The 16,827-nt window shown below is 37.4% G+C and overlaps 1 protein-coding gene across 3 annotated transcripts in view; it reads right to left on the bottom strand.

The window, feature by feature from the left end:
* LUZP2 (leucine zipper protein 2) overlaps positions 1-16,827 on the bottom strand; it is a 469,570-nt gene that overhangs the window by 93,995 nt on the left and 358,748 nt on the right. For all 3 annotated transcript variants that reach the window (XM_042446122.1, XM_042446121.1, XM_042446120.1), the window contains 2 exons: positions 4,830-4,904; positions 2,615-2,773 (listed from right to left, as the gene is read on the bottom strand). In XM_042446122.1, the coding sequence (XP_042302056.1) occupies positions 2,615-2,773; positions 4,830-4,904 (234 nt within the window). The remainder of the gene's footprint in view (positions 1-2,614; positions 2,774-4,829; positions 4,905-16,827) is intronic.

Consider the following 16,827-nt stretch of genomic DNA (forward strand, 5'->3'; position numbering starts at 1 on the left):
ACAATGACCCTCTGACTACCTATCTCACAGCTGCAGAATTCAAGGATTTTATAATCATGGATAATGCACCAATTTACAATAGCAGTGCACAAATTTACAATAATGTCAATGAGTACAGCAGCAAAAGTATAACACATTATTTTCATTATACTCAATCATAGCATTTACCAGTTAAGAGAAATAATCATTGAAAAAGGTAACATATGTGTAATGAATGAACAGGTGGAGTGCATTAAAACTCACTTTTGGGTGATTCTTAACCCTCAAAAGTAGATATACAATGATGTGTTCTAGAAATTTTATCTAAAGAAACATGCAAAGTGAAACTAGCATTTCCTCCATAGAGGGGAAGTCTATTAAACATGGAGGAAAACAGTATTTCTAAAAATGCTCCTATGCATCTCCAGAATGTTGAACAGAAGCACAAAAAGAACACAAAATCTAGAAGGTGTTCAAACCAAGCATCTGAGGAATGATGATTTAACTGTGCACTGGCCTCTTAATATAGCCAGGAACACCAGACCCCCCACTTCATTTTTTCATTTGAACTAGACAAAACTTCCTTACATACTTTAGGACTGGCCAGGAAGTTGCATATAATACTTTCAATAAGCTTTTATTTAGAAACACTTTGAAAAGATTGAATTAGAAAACAGATGACATTCTCTACATCAGGGCTGGGAAGCTGTGACCTCCTGAAATTGCTGACCCCTAGTTGCCAACAGCTCTAGCTAAAAAGAAGAATTTAAAAATAATAATAATCTGGAGCAGGGTAAACAGCGGTAGAGGTTCTGAGGGCCAATTTTCTCCCTATAGAACCTCAGATGGTAGTGGTGGTGGTGGTGGTGGGGAGCTGGGCTTCACAGATTGCCAAAATTACATAAGCCTTCCCTATGCAAAAAGAAAGTCTGATTTGACAAGGTTCCTTTGGGCATGGAGCATCCCACTAGCACTCACTCTCTTCACACAAACAACAAATGTGCAGGTACCAGAGACTATGTGTGAAAGGGATATAGGAGTCCTAGTAGACCACAAGTTGAACGTGAGTCAACTATGTGATGTAGCAGTTAAAAATGCCAATGCGATTTTAGGCTATATCAATAGAAGTATAGTATTTAGATCAAGAGAAATAATAGTGCCACTCTATTCTGTTTTGGTCAGGTCTCACCTGAAATACTGTATCCAGTTCTGGGTACCATAATTTAAAAAGGATGTTGACAAGCTGGAGTGTGTCCAGAGGAGGGCAACTAAAATGTTGAAGGGTCTGGAAACCATGACCTATGAGGAAGGACGTAGGGAGCTGGGTATGTTTAGCTTGGAGAAGATTAACACATGATATGATCGCCCTGTTTAAATATCTGAAGGGATGTCATATGGAGGGTGGAACAAGCTTGTTTTCTGCTGCTTCAGAGAATAGGACCCAGAACAATGAATGAAAGCTACAGGAAAAGAGATTCCATCTCAACATTAGGAGGAACCTCCTGACAGTAAGGGCTGTTGAACAGTGGGACACATTCCCTCTGAGTGTGGTGTAATCTCCTTCTTTTGAGGTCTTTAAACAGAAGCTGGATGGACATCTCTTGGGGATGCTTTGATTGAAATTTCCTGCATGGCAGCGGGTTGGACTGGATGACCCTTGTGGTCTCTTCCAACTCTATGAATCTTTGATTCTATGAGAGTGATTAATGAGTACATTAACACCAGGGATGTGATGATGGCAATGATCCTATATGCATATTCAATACACATAATAGGTGGGAGTGGTAAGGAGGGAGAACACACCAACAGTGAAATGGGAATTGTTGAAGAGATTCAGCAGAGGTATATATGGCCATGTGAATGAAGTATTCTGCAGTTTCCTGATTGACTAAACAAGTGTTTTTAGTGTGCTGACGTTAAGAGTAATCAACTAGTTAAAATAAATAGGTACTGCATGTGTAAAATGACCCTCAGAGTGCCTTATACAGAACTGCTGCAACACACTGGGTGACAAAGGTTGATTGAAAGTGCTGCAGCAGTACCAGTTGTTGATGCTTTGCCCCCTTTTTAGCATCACATCCAGCTGCTATTACAACATTATTAATGATATCATTTCACCAGTTTCACTCTATGAATTAGATGACTGCTAGATTTTTGTCACACCACACAATGCAAATTATGTATTATGTGCACAATCCAGAACATTTGAAAAACAACTAAGCCCTGTAAAAAGCAACTGAATGGGGTGTAGTCATGGGCTGCTTGTCCCATTGATTTCATCTGCAGTTAATGACAAGGAACACTTTGCTTGACTGCATATTGTACTGGTGAAATATATATAAATTACAAACGGGATCAGCAAGTGGAATACTAGAGAGTATAGCATGGATTTCATTCTATAATAGTAATGTACTATGTAAATGAGACACCATGCTGGAGAAAATACCTGAAATCTTCTTCAACAGCAAGAAAAATAGTTTTCCAACTATTTGTAAAGTAACTTTGTGATAGCAGACTGGCTTAACACTTCCTTCAAAATTCGTTCTAATCTTTCAATGAATTTAAAAACCTTATTAGTTACAGTTTGATGGACTTGCAGGACAAACTCTTATTTTTTAAGAGAAGAAAAAAATACCTTGGTCCCTTGAAACGGAACTTTTGAACCATTTGTAACTGGGGATGACTGTCTCTCTATCGGCCTTGAAGGGATTATATGTCTAGAGGGAGGTTGATTGTGCAAAACTGAAGACAGGCAAAGCTGTACAGTCTCCTTCAGAGCTTTCAGCTGTGACTCCTGAGGAAACAAAATGCCATTAGATCTTACAATAATATTGCAGAGAATAATATTTTACCCTGGATTTTATCGTTAACCTTTCATGCTCTTTACCTTGCAAAAGGAAAGCAAAACTCAAACAAATCATAAATTACACAAATGGCAATAGTAAATGCTCACATGGCACAACAGGTCAAAGCATGATAGGAAAAATCCATTTCTGTGAGCAGAATAGGAATTTCTGGTGGCTTGTTCTGCACTTTACCCACTTTGGACTCACACACATAGATAGCAGTGGATTCTTTCCCTATAGAACCGCCTTAGAAGACTTAAAGCACTGTTAAGGGATAAGTGAGGTCCCTTGAGAGCAAAACTACAAAATTCAGAATTCTGTAGGACAGAGCCATGTCAGTTAAAGTGGTGTTTCTATAATACAGATGCAGCCTTAGAATCCAGTTTTGAAACAATTAAAACAGCAATTTCAATCATTCAATATCATGCAGAACAGCAATGTTTTGGCTGCCCACTGGGAAGCTTAAAAGAGGGCCACCCTGATTTGTTTGGGTAGGGAGTTCATAGTTGAGGCTCTGCTACAGACAAAGCCCTGTTACATCTACCCACCAACCTAACAGAATTTTCTGTGCAGGAAATAATCTATCTGCATAGAAAATGCTCTCATTGGTGGTTTGTAATCCATTCTGTGTCAAATTAGTATATGGTTGATTTGCATAGAAAACCACACTTTGTGCATACGAACTATCATTTTCTTTACAGAAAATCAGAAAAATATTAAAGGAGGAGAAGAGTAGGCCCCATCCAAACAGGCTGAAAACAGAAACAGAAGTAACATTCAGTTTCCATTCTTCTGATCTCTAGTCAGCTGGCTTTATCCCACTCTTTTTCAATGGGGGGGGGGGGGGGATGACTTGAAGCCACTCCTTCCAAAGATGGATTGGAGCCATGGCAAAATACATGCCGCAGCCAAAATCCACCTTGAAACTGGCCAAAAAAGGAGCAGCAAAGATTGGCTCCTTTTTTGGCCAGCTAAATGCCAGCTTTTCCTGCCCTGCTGATGTTTGAAGCCGGCTACAAGCATCTCTGGTGCCATGTGGTGTATAAACACTGTGCCACTGGAGCATTTTGAAGCCACCCATTTCTGGGTGGCTGCCCTTCTTCTAAGAGGCTTCAGAGTGTCATCAGAGCATGCAGCATGTAAACACCATGCTCTGATGACTGCCTGATGTTATCTTTTAAGGGCCGTCTGTTCCAGCCCTATGTTTCAAAATTAGAAGGAAACCTGATCAAGGCTGAGGATAAAATGCTGCAGCTGGTGCTGAGAATTGCCAGAAAATAATCTTAGACAAGATAAATTTTGATTCGATATATATATATATATATATATATATATATATATATATATATATAGTCTGAACATGTTAGCAACAAATGTCACAATGTTTCAATACAGTTGCTCTATCTGGAAGAGCCATTAAACAGTCTGCATGGTGAAGGGTTGCAACCTATTCAAAAGGTGAATTGTGTTCTTGGACGCTTCCAGACAAGGCAATTCACTAAGAAAGAGGGTGATTAGGGGGGTCTGCAGGGGTTGATGACCACAGAAATAATGTCAAGAGGGTTCTATTGGCACCAGGAACACATTTTACCAGCTTATACATTATAACATCATCTGTCAAGGCACAGCAACCATCAACTAGTTTTGTTTTAAATCATATACCACTCTCAAACATGTTTGCAAATAGTCACTTATGTTTTATAACACTAAGATGCATTGCACTATTCTTTCTGTCCATATCTGGTTGTATTTGTAATCTAAGGCTGCACAAGTCATTGTAATTGCCCTGAACCTAGCAAGAAATATTAAGAGGAAGGAAAAAGAAATGGGCCTTATTCAACTGCTATAAAGAAAAGGTGCTACTGAATAATTAGGTTGTCAAATGGCAACAATTTCCCTCCTTTTCAGTCTGCAATTTTAGAAGAAGAAGATCATAGGTTTTGCATGGCTCTGCAATAGATGTCTATTAATAGAGCTAAATGATGAGCTCAGAGAAGTTCTTACTTTGTCGAGAGCTGCTTTTTCTAGTTCTTCTTTTGCAATTGCTAGTTTCTGTTCTAAGTCCGTAAGCTGTTGTGCCTGTGAGAAATTTAAAAACAAATTAGCTAGTATACATTACACTCAACTTTTGCACACTAAACATGATTAATATTGCAAAATATTATATAATAGACTGTCAAAATGAGGTATTACTGTGAGAAATAAGAAAACAGGATTTCTTTTTTAAAACCTTCTTGTCAGTACAGTGGTTCCTCCACATTCCCTGGGGTTAGGGATGAAAGACCCCCATGAATGTGGGAAAACCGCAAATAAAACAAACTATTCCTTTTACCTAAGAGGACATCTCTTTAGGAATTTCAAGCTACTCCAGTGCAACTCAATGGACAACATCTTCCAGACATTGGTCATAGAATCATACTAGAGGACCTACAAATGCCTAGAGAAGTTTTTTTCTCTAGGAACCTCTAGGTTGTCCAGCACAACTCTATGGTCAACTTCTAACAAGTTGTACTGGAGGACCTAGAGATTCCTAGAAAGAGCATATTAATCAAAACCACAAATAATTAAATAAACAAAGGTCAAAGCCACAAATGTGGAGGGTTGACTCCTGATTGCTCAGGAGCTATAACTGATAAAACTGAGGAGGCCAACTGGAAAGTGAATTTTCTAAATAACAACATTGAAACTCGACTGCATAATTTGTTTATTTGCCCAGATGAAAGTTTTGCCACTGATTTAAAGAGGAATGAAAAGATCTTTACATTTGCTAAAATATTTTAAAACTTCCTTAAAACACATGCATTGCAGTACGTAATGTTAATGTTTTGATGCTATATATTTTATTGTATGTTCATAAAAATCATGGAACCTCATGCTTACATGTGCATGTGTGTGCGTGCACACACACACACACACGGAAATTCTGTTTTTCATAGTAGGATCTCCTTTAATAGCTGCAGTTGGGACTAGAATATTCATAGGAAGTATTTCTTTACTTAACTCTTTCCACATTTCTTTTTGACAACTACTGTGGCTCAGTAGCTTTTTTTGGTCCTTATATCTGAAGCATGCAGTGTGAAAAACAACTTGGGAGCATGATTATAAAGGGGGGAAATGGGGGAAAACATAAGCTTCTCTACCTGCTGTATTTTCAATTCCACTTCCACATCCCCACCCCAAAGATGCTTTTTGTTGCAAAGTGGATGAAAAATTTCCAAGAAGGATGCTAACTGCTCTGTAGATACCTGCCACTACAGTATTTGATCTTAGCAACTGTTTTAGAATAGACTTGTGGAAGTTGACTAGAAGTTGCCAAATGGAATGTTGCTTATTTGGTTGTGAAGTAACTGTTTCATAGGAACTTGTGCTTCACAATAGCTCAGCATTGGCTCCAGAAATAGAAATATCTGCTTACACGACAACATGTTTGGGTCAACTATGGTCATACAGACCTCAGGTTTCCTCAAATACTGCTCAAATGATTCCTAACAGTTCAAGAAACCTGCATTTCTCCACAATGCTCTATAATAAGGTGGTAGGGTAGATAAAATTCTTTGTGTGCACTGACCAGACAGAGGCAAGTACATGAAGCTGCGTGTATCTTCACAGCAAAAAGGCAAATATTTAAACCATTCTCACTGAGCAAACAGTACACTTGCTATTTTATCACTCTTTACTCTTATATTTTGGGGAGGACTTAGTGCAGGCAACAGTGGTTATATCAGAGTGAGGAAGATATATGGGTGGGTGGGTGTGTATTTTGACATTCCATAAAGGGCCCCAAAATTGGATTGAATGAACTGGTTATTTCTTCACCAGTTCTGTACTGGTAATTGGCTGTTAACAGGTATCGGTGCCATAAACCAAATTAGCACACAACTAAAAAACACAACTTTTTCAATTTGAATTCGGGTTACATCTGGATTTTATCACATGCTCCCACCTTTGCAAATCAGCCAGCTGAGCTTGTATTCTAGCTGAAAGTTACCCGAGCTGCACCCGGCTGGCAGCATCGGTGGCAATATCTTGAATTCAAATTGAAATTGGCAGCAATAAGTCACATTTTTTTTAGCTGTGTTCTAATCTCCCAAGTCACAGTAGGATGGGCAATTCAGATGGCCCACTTAGAGACTGTTATTTTGTGTTATTGGTGGACACTTGAAAGCACCTTTAAGGAAAAAAAAAGATTCAAGATAAAAGCAAAATTAAAAGACTTCCCACAACTTGCCCCCTTAGGTTATGGGGACTTTGAATGAAGAAGGATACCCCTTTGGATGCTGTCAGGATTATATATCTAAACACATGCAACTAGAGGAGCCCAAATCCAGAATAGTACCCTCTTAAAGGCTTGGAGAAAAGGCAGCAATACACAGAGCTTCTTTAGTTGCATTTAGTGCGATCAATACCACATCACCATTAGAAATCATTGTTAATCAGTAAAGCTGTCACCGTTGCATACCCTTCCACCATTGTGCCATCATTTTATTCCTGAATACAGATACAATCCTGCGTCCTAAAATTAAAGTCACATCTTACAAAACAACAAAAGGGGATTAGTGTAATTATCATATTTTCAAATTTAAAAAATAGCTTTGTGGCTATGCCTAGTGTTTATATAGGAGAAGTGGGAAAGGACATTGGAACAGATGGTTCTGTCAGCTATAAGCATTTTTTTATGAGGCATCAAATAATTTTAGCTCATGAATTGCTCTGCAAGGCTTAAACTCCTAAGTCATAAAGGACACAACATGTAGGGCTTTTGGCTAAACAATTCCAAACAAGCAATTGCTAGAGCTTATTCTTAATTTTTCCCAAAGATGCCACCATCCAGATGTCTGACTTTCATGTTTCCTTTACAGAACTATAGGAAGGGACACTTTCAGCCTCTCCATCATTAAAATGTAGCTTTGGCAGATGGATGAGAGGCCTGAAATGCAAGAATGGAATGCACTGATTTTTTTTTAAAAAAATATCAAATATATTAAATGTTTAAGAAAAATCAACAAGAACTAGACAACTGAGAGTAAAATCAAGACCAAAGTAGATGGGAATCTTTTTACCAATATGAAAAGTACTTTAGTGAATTAACTATTTTCTGATATTCTAAAGCTACAAGCAGGAACAGGTATACCGAGTTGAACTGTGAAGACAGGCCTACTTATGTTTGCTCAGTCCCAGTTACTCCATACTATGATGGAGAAATGAGGTGCGGAGCAGAGCATAGAAAGCTTCTTGTGGAGTGAACAGAGAAACAACTGTGCTGTTTTTTAAAGTTACATTGAATACAATTTTTGTGTCTTTTCACAACAGTTCTTAGCTGTGAAAGAGGAAGTTCTACAAGAAGCTGAAGCTGACAGACTTATTATTTTAAAAAAATTAAAACAAAAATTTCCATTCCAAAGATACAACAAAATGTTCACATTATGTTTATAACAATAATAATCTACTGTATTCTATCTTTTTGAAACTTGTAGCATTCTGAAAATAATGTATCATTGAAAATAGTTTACAAAATATTTTTCAAGATACTTTCTTTCCTTCTTTTTTGCTGACTGATTGTCCAAAGTATTTTTTTATTTCTAATATCTCTCATTATTGTCATGAGTTCTAACAGAAGATGACCTTTGTACATTCTACCTATATTTTCATAAATGTTCACTTTATTCATCCTGACCACATATGTTTTTAAATTATTCAATGTATTTTCCAGATTTTTTACTCTTAATACATTATTTTTGTGATAGCTTGTTATCCGACATAACAAAGACCTGTCCCCTTTCCAATGAGCTGGGAACCAATCTTCTTCCACTTTTGTCAAGGACTTGTTATTATTCAAACTGGTAAATTTGTCTAATTCTAACTTATCTGCTAATTTTATCAACCACCCATCTATTGTTAGTATTTCATTTTCTTTCAGTTTCTTAGCATAAAGGATGTGGGCTGCAGTAATAACATATAGCACTATCCAGTGCTGACTTTCATTATTTTCCCTTAGAATATATGTCATATTTAGAAGATATAGTTCTGCACTCATTGGGAAGTTGATTCCAACTATCTGGTTGATTGCTGTGTGCATTTTGTACCAGAACATCCTTGCTTTTGAAAAACTCCACCATACAGTATATGGAAAAAGGAGCCTGTATTTTTTGTCACATTTCCAACATTTGTTTTCTACTGTCTTGTACATTTTATTGAAATTTTCAGGAGTTAAATGCCTTCTATGTAACATCTTCATATAATTTTCTTTTAAATCCTTGGCATAGTGTAAATTTCTGTGTTCCATTCTATGAGTTTTCCCAGTGTTCCAAATGTAATGGGTGTCCAATATTTTGAGCCCATTTTATCATGGAGTCATTCGTTATTTCTTTTTCCAGTTCTAATTGTAGAATAATATGATATAATTTTGTAGTTTTATGTCTAGATTTACCTAACAATACTTGATGTTTCACATTCACAAGAAGAAGACATCTCCAGTGAAAGCTTAGAACTGTACCAGCACATTTTCAACTCCTTGGACAACAAACTGTGGAAAGTCTATGCTTCTCTAGATATCATATCTAAAAGAAAAAGTCAGAGTATATGTATTTCTATACAGAAGTTTAAGCACTGGTCACTGAATATTCAGGAGAAACATGGATTCACATAATCCTATACTCAGAAGTAACTACTGGTGCAAGAAAGGAAATATAGCTAGGGTGGCAACGTATACATCACCGGGGGTGGGGGAAGCATTGAGTGCTATTTTTGGGAGAAAGGTGGGATATTAATGAATACATAAATAAATAAGTACAGTGCACCCACATCATACATGGGCGCGCCTTATGCGGCTTTCAGCATATGCTGAAACCCACACAAGGAGAAGGGTCGGTGAGTCCCATAGTGATGAATGGGGCACTCACCTGTGGTGCGCATGTACTGCCACACCAATGCACCACTGCATGCATGAGCCCCATTCATTTAAATGGGGCTCGAGCATAAGTGGTATTTGCTTTATGCAGGGGAGTCTGGAATGGATCCCCCACGTAAAATAAGGGCACACTGTAGAATAATAATAATAATAATAACAACAACAACATTTATTTATATCCCACCTCTCTACAAAATGCAATCGGGGCAGTTTACAAGGTTAAAATATACAGTCCAAAGTCTCAACCCATCCCCCAAATAAAAGATGAGAAAAGATGGTGCAAATTTGCATGAAATGAGCATATGTTAATTTATATGCATTCTTAATATCATAACTTTCTCTCAAGAATGGCACTCAAAGCTTTTTCTTCATCCTGTTTTTAGTGAAGAAATTGAAGTCCTACAACCTTTCCTCCGGTCCTCCCTTGGTTTCTGAGAGGATCTGGATTTAAACTTCCCAAATGTACAAACTCCCTCTGCCTTACAGTCTTTTTACATCTGCCACTCCAAATATTAAGTAATACCCTTAATACTCAAAGGAGAAATATTTGGAGCCTTTCCACTTGTACAGTGTCACCAAAACTCTATGCCCCATTTTCTGAGAGAAAAATAGGATTCCTAGCACTCATTTCTGAAAAGAGGATGCCACTGGATTCACGTGACTGAGATACTGTATGATCCTCCCTCAAAGCTCTTTCTTCCTTCATGGCCATCAAAGGGAAACTGAGTTCTCTCTGTCTTAGGCGGTGTACAGACCGCCCCTTTCCCCAATGGGTCGGGGCCTCAGCTGCCACAGCGGCAGCCCCAAGGCCCTGATCCGCCGTACATGTAATATACCTTTAGTGGTTGCATAGAAAAGGGAATTTTGACAGGCATTGCTTGTCATACAATCTGGTAACAAGCAATATGTGCTGAAATTCCCTCTTCTATACAACCATTTAAAATACTGAAGCCATTTCCAGTTTTCACTTTGAGAACCCTACATAGAGGACATTGCAATTGTTAGAGTGTGAAGATGCCAGCCACAGATGTTGGCGAAATGCCAGGAAGAAACTCTTCTGGAACATGGCCACATAGCCTGAAAAACCCACAAAAACCTATGTATGCCGGCCATGAAAGCCTTCAACTTTACATATGTTAGAGTGTCCTCTGCCAACCATTCAAGTAGACTCCTGCCCTCTGAAAAGCATGCCACATAGACCTCCTAACCCAAAGGAGACTCAGCATTACCTACAGAGTTCAAATTGTTAGGCTAAATTAAGTAATCCAAACCATTTCATGTGATTCAGTGGAAGAGGAGTAGGATGAAAATGGCAATGGATGATAATTTTGTCCCACTATTTTCATAGTTCAGAATTCAAAGCAACTCGTCATTATTAAAAAAGAGATAAAAGTCCATCTCATACAAAACTTTAAAATGTAGTTAACCTATCAATGAAAACTTGTTAAAACATAAATATTAAAAATAAATAACAAATAAACAACATGTTTGCATAGGAAAGCCCCGTTTTCACTTTTCTACCTGATATGTTGTACCTGAAGCCTTCCCATTCTGTTCTTACCAGTCATGTAAAAGGGGGGCACTTTAAAAGTGTTACAAAAAACACACACAAAAATACATATCTGATTTCAAATTCCTACAGAGGCTTGTAAAGAGCTGCAGTGTACAAGAAAGTCAGTTATATAAAGCTGCCAGAAGATGTGATGTGATTGATTCTAGTGATTACTGCATTTATAATGTAATGTCTAAATAGGCACTGAGTTGAAAAGAACCAATGAATTTCCAAGTCTAACCTTGGTAACAAAAATTTCCAATATATCTTTCTTTTTTTATGTGAAAACTTGTCAGTAAAGAAAGTTCAGAAACAAGCGGTTGATATTGCTCCAATGTATAATTAAAGTTTTATGACGATATAATCCAAATCGTTCTCTAATTGAAATTCACTATAATCCTCTCTGCTTCTGTGAACTACAAAACACAACCAGAAATAATTTGGAACCAAATATGTTTTCTTGTCCATCACCACTTCTTACTGCCATCTTCATTTTCCCTGAGACAGAGAATAATAAGACGGATAAAGTCTCAAACAGAATAAACTTTGTTATTGATTTCAAGGAAATCTATTGGTAGTTTAGCCAGTGTACCTTTTTGTTCCAAGCACTAGCCATCTCATTTATTGGAGGGTTGAGAACCATGTAGATGTTGCTAAACTTCAACTTAACATTTCATGTTGGCCATGCTGATAGGGGCTTCTAGTAGCTCCTGCCCAACAATATCTGCAGGGCTACATGATTTCCAACCCTGAATCATTTACTATTAATCTACTCTACACACTTAATTGAATTATAAACCTAGAAAGCAGCAATCTGGGCGAATGACTCTCATGTCTCATTCATACTGTTTGTAAATTTGTACATTGTGTAGTACTTTGTTGTAACCCGCTTTGATCTCCCAGGAAAAGCGGGCTATAAATAAACAGTTTATTTATTTATTATTTTGTTGCACAGATAGATGACAAACAGAAAGACAGACATGATTAACAGCAAAATAAACATGCAGACAATACAGAGTAACAACAACCACCACCAATGGGGACAAAAAAGGATGGCGAATGAGAAAGAGAAATCTATGTCAGATTGTATCAGGGAACATATTGTTCAATATGCAATAAGTTCAATATGCTAAAGCAAGATGTAGGGCTAGTTCACACAATTAAGATACTCCTCATTCCAGTTGTATAGAATGCAACCCAATCGCAATTCTTTTGGAGGGGGGCACTCCTTTTGAGGGGGCTATATGAAGGACCATTTCTCCCTGCACAAGCCCACCAGAGTATTGAGATAATCAGGAGAGGCCCTTCTTTCTGTCCCACCACTTTCTCAGGCTCATTTGGTGGGAACAAGAGAGAGGCCTTCTCAGTGGCTGCTCCCAAGCTTTGTGCCATCCCTACTATCCTTTCGGGTAAAGACGTTTTTGTGTGGTTCAGGCCTTTTAAGATGGTAAGGACTGAGTTTTTAATGCAGTGCTATGTAACTTTTCATGGTTTGTTTTTTTTCACATGTTATATTTTAATTTATAACTGTTTTAACTCTTTTAATTGTTTAATGGTTTTTAAATTTTATATTTATATATTTTAATAGTGTTATACTGCTTTTAAAGTGTATTGTATATACTTGTTGTTCTCTCCCTTGAGTCCCTTGAGAAAGGCAGGATATAAGAAAATAATAATAATAATAATAATAATAATAATAATAATAATAATAATACCCCACAGGAAAAGGCTTCATGGATTTTACCAAAGTATCCCTGGAAATCCACAGAAATATGCATAATACACATTTGTACACTAGCCCACAAGCAGGGCACCTTTTTTCAAGTATAGACTACTAAATCAAAAGGTGAAAAGCATTCATTCATTTACTACTAAACGTGTATTGTACCAGTATAGCAGAAAGCTATTTGATTTAACAAATTGGCCATTTGGAAATAGATCATGCTTTAAAAACTCCATCTTTCTTTTCTGTTCTCTCTCTCTTTATCTCTAAAATCATGAAATGTGTGTTGGCAAGGATGAATAAAAAATACACACATTTTTATTTTTATATTAGTGATGGAGTAATCAAATAAGCAGATGGAAAATGAAGTAAATGTAACATATAAGACTTATGAAATATAAGATTGTATAATTGTATCTTATTTGTATATTTTAACAGCAATAAAGATTATTTAAAAAAATAAAATCATTAAATGTGGCAATACAGTAGACCCTCGGTATTCGCTAGGGTTTGGTTCCAGGACCATGTGTGCATAACAAAATCTATGGACGCTCAAGTCTCATTAAATATAATGGCATAGTGAAATGATGTCCCTTATATAAAATAGCAAAAGGAAGATTTGCTTTTTGGAAATTATACATTTTTTTTTGAAACTGTGGATATTGAATCCATGTATGAAAAAATCTGTGGTTAAAGAATCTGAAGATATGGAAGGCTGACTGTATTTGCTTCAAAGTCTTCTTCCAAGACTTTTGAATTGTGAAAAAATATTTTAAAAGTTTATCCATACAGATGAATTTTCACATACACAAAAATGATGACACTGGTGCAGTAGACAAAGCTCTGGGCTATAAAGAACTGGTTTAAACCTTACATTTACTAAATGGCTTTGCTTCAGCCACTACTGCTCAGCTTCAGCTATCTAATAATGTTGCTGTAAAACACAGGGGAAAAAACCTATAGCTTGGAAAAATATAGACTCCTCAGCCCCAGCCAGCATGGCTGCAGGTCAGGGCTTTTGAGAATTGTAGTCCACCAACATCTGAAAGGCAACAGGTCTCCCATCCATGTTATTAGGATATCCATGGAAATGGGAAGCTCCCTCAGGACAGTTGTGCTACTTTTAGATTGGAATTACAAACATTTAAGCTGTCTATTTGTGCTCTGTTTTTCCTAAAGCTCCTTAGCCTGGAATCTCAAAGGATGCAACAAGGACTTAGTTAAGTACACTGTTTAGAACTTGTGGCATTTATACCTTTTCAGGGAAGCAGATACCGAACTAAAAGGACCTTGGTCTATCCCACGGTTCATTACCTGTTTTGATCATTAGATTTATATAACAGTTGTGAAACACATCTGTATATGGCACTTCACCAATGTATTTGCCCCCTTTGACTTTTCCACATTTTGTTGTACTGCAACTTGGAACTAAAATGATTTCAACTGGGATTATCATTTGATGTACACCAGGTACTCAGCATTGATATTATGTACAATATTCATATTGTGGCATGAAAGTTGCGTAAACAAAAACAAACTGCTCTCTGATTTGTATTATATTTCCCAATATGGGACCCAGAGTTGCTTACAGCATAACCATTATAACCAAATAACCATTCCCATTTCCCCCAACTGGATGGATATGTCACTCACCAATGCTCTGATCACCAGCAGAATGGACCTCCTTCTCCCTATGTAGCAGATGCCTGGTAAATTGGGTTATGTAGTGTCGTGTCAATTGTGTTTGTGACTACTAAACAATTGTGAATATGGAACAGTTATCTAGATTTACTCACTTTCATATTCAGTGTTTGTTACACTATTACCATAATTGTAAACTCCTCTCCTCACCTACTTTACTGGGCACCAGCTGCCTGGGTAGAATGAGAGTCATTCTGCTGGCATTCAGAGCATGAGTGAATGATGTTTCCATCAGGTTTGGAGGGATGATCAGATCAGTTGTTACTTAATAAGAAACAGTTTTAGAAAGATTTTAAATAAAGTATAGTCAGCCGTCCATATTAATCGATTCTTTATCCACAGATTCAAGTATCCACAGCTTGAAAATATTTTTTAAAAAATATACAAATTCCAAGAATAAAAGGTTGGTTTTGCCATTTCATATAAGGTGCACCATTTTGTTGTGCAACTGTATATAATGGGACTTGAGCATGTATGGATTTTGATATCTATGGTGGATTCTGGAACCAAATCCCAGCGGATACCAAGGGCCCACTGTAATGAAAACAAGAGCATTAAAATGCATTGGAAATCATTATGCCATGAGTTAACAGCCGCAGCTTGTCTAAAAATGAAGGCTGTCTAAAAAAGAAGGGAGCCCTGGTGGTGCAGTGCTTAAATGCTGCTACTACACAAGGTTATGAATTAGATTGAAGGCAGGGATCCAAGGTCCACTCAGCCTTCCATCCTTTCGTAGATTGGTAAAATAAGTACCCAGCTTATTTGGGGCAATTGGCCTAGGGAGTGTTAGTTTATTAATAAACAGTACAGAAATGTACTTGCTATTGCTATTAGTCTGCTTATAATGAGAGAGCAGGAAAGAGGACAAACTCTTCACATATGAGAGAAAATTCCACTGCCCTGGAGAAGCCACTGAGAAGCTCCTCCCCTGTGTCTTGACCTCACATGATGGCAGTACTGAGAGAAAGACCTTCCCTAAAGATCTTTAAACTTGGACTGGCACATATAGGGAGATGTGATCTTTCATAAAATCTGGATCCAAGACTTAATACTGTTTCCTTCCAAAGATTTGCATTTTCAACTCATCATCCAAAGCTTGTTTTACTATCAGCACTTTGAAGTTGGTAGCTATAAATATCTAGTTAGATGTAATAATTGCTTGTTTTATCAAAGAACTAATGCATAACTACATAATATTAAAATTGTAACTTATGAGAGAAAACTTCACATCATTTTTATTGTACCAGTACACTGTAGTTACTTTTATAGTTATGGGAGTGCAACATCATTAAATGATAGAATAGGAATATTACATAGTTCAAGAGTTGGTTCATGCTGTACATCACTGTGCGGTGAATATTAAAGAAACAATGGACTGGACAGTAAGAGAGTGTGTTTGTACAGCAAGCCAACAGCTTCTAGTATTCAGATGTTTTAATTCACTGGAAATAACTATTTAATTGTTTTTTGTGGGGTTTTTGGGCTTTGTGGCCATGTTCTAGAAGAGTTTCTTCCTGACGTTTCACCAGCATCTGTAGCTGGCATCTTCAGAAAATGCTTGCCTGGAAAAAGTTGGGTGTATATATACTGTGTGAGCCTGGGAATGCAGGAGAGATTTGCATGTGTATTGTTCTATTGCTGATGGCAGGCCTCAAGCTGAGAGGCTAATGCAAAAGAGGATTAATGTCTGCTAATTGGTGATCATTATCTGAGTCCTCATTTTGCTATTCCTCAGGACTGGTAGCCAAATTTTGTTCACTTTAAGGGTTTCTTCTTTCTGGTTGAAATTGTCCAGGTGTTTGTGGATTTAAATGGCTTCCCTGTGCATCCTGACATGATAGTGTTTGGCATGGTCCAGAATTTCAGTGTTTTCAAACAGTATTTTATGCCCAGGATGGTTTGTGGCATGTTCTGCTACTGCTGATTTTTCTGGCTGGCCCAGTCTGCAGTGTCTCTCATGTTCCTTGATTCTTGTTTGCACACTGCATTTGGTGGTCCCTATGTAGACTTTTCCGCAGCTGCATGGTATGCGGTAAACTCCTGTGGCTGTGAGAGGGTCTCTCTGGTCCTTGGCTGAGGGAAGCATTTACTGGATTTTCTTCGTCAGTTTGTAAACCAT

Source organism: Sceloporus undulatus, chromosome 1, assembly GCF_019175285.1.
Source record: "Sceloporus undulatus isolate JIND9_A2432 ecotype Alabama chromosome 1, SceUnd_v1.1, whole genome shotgun sequence".
Lineage (NCBI taxonomy): Eukaryota > Metazoa > Chordata > Lepidosauria > Squamata > Phrynosomatidae > Sceloporus > Sceloporus undulatus.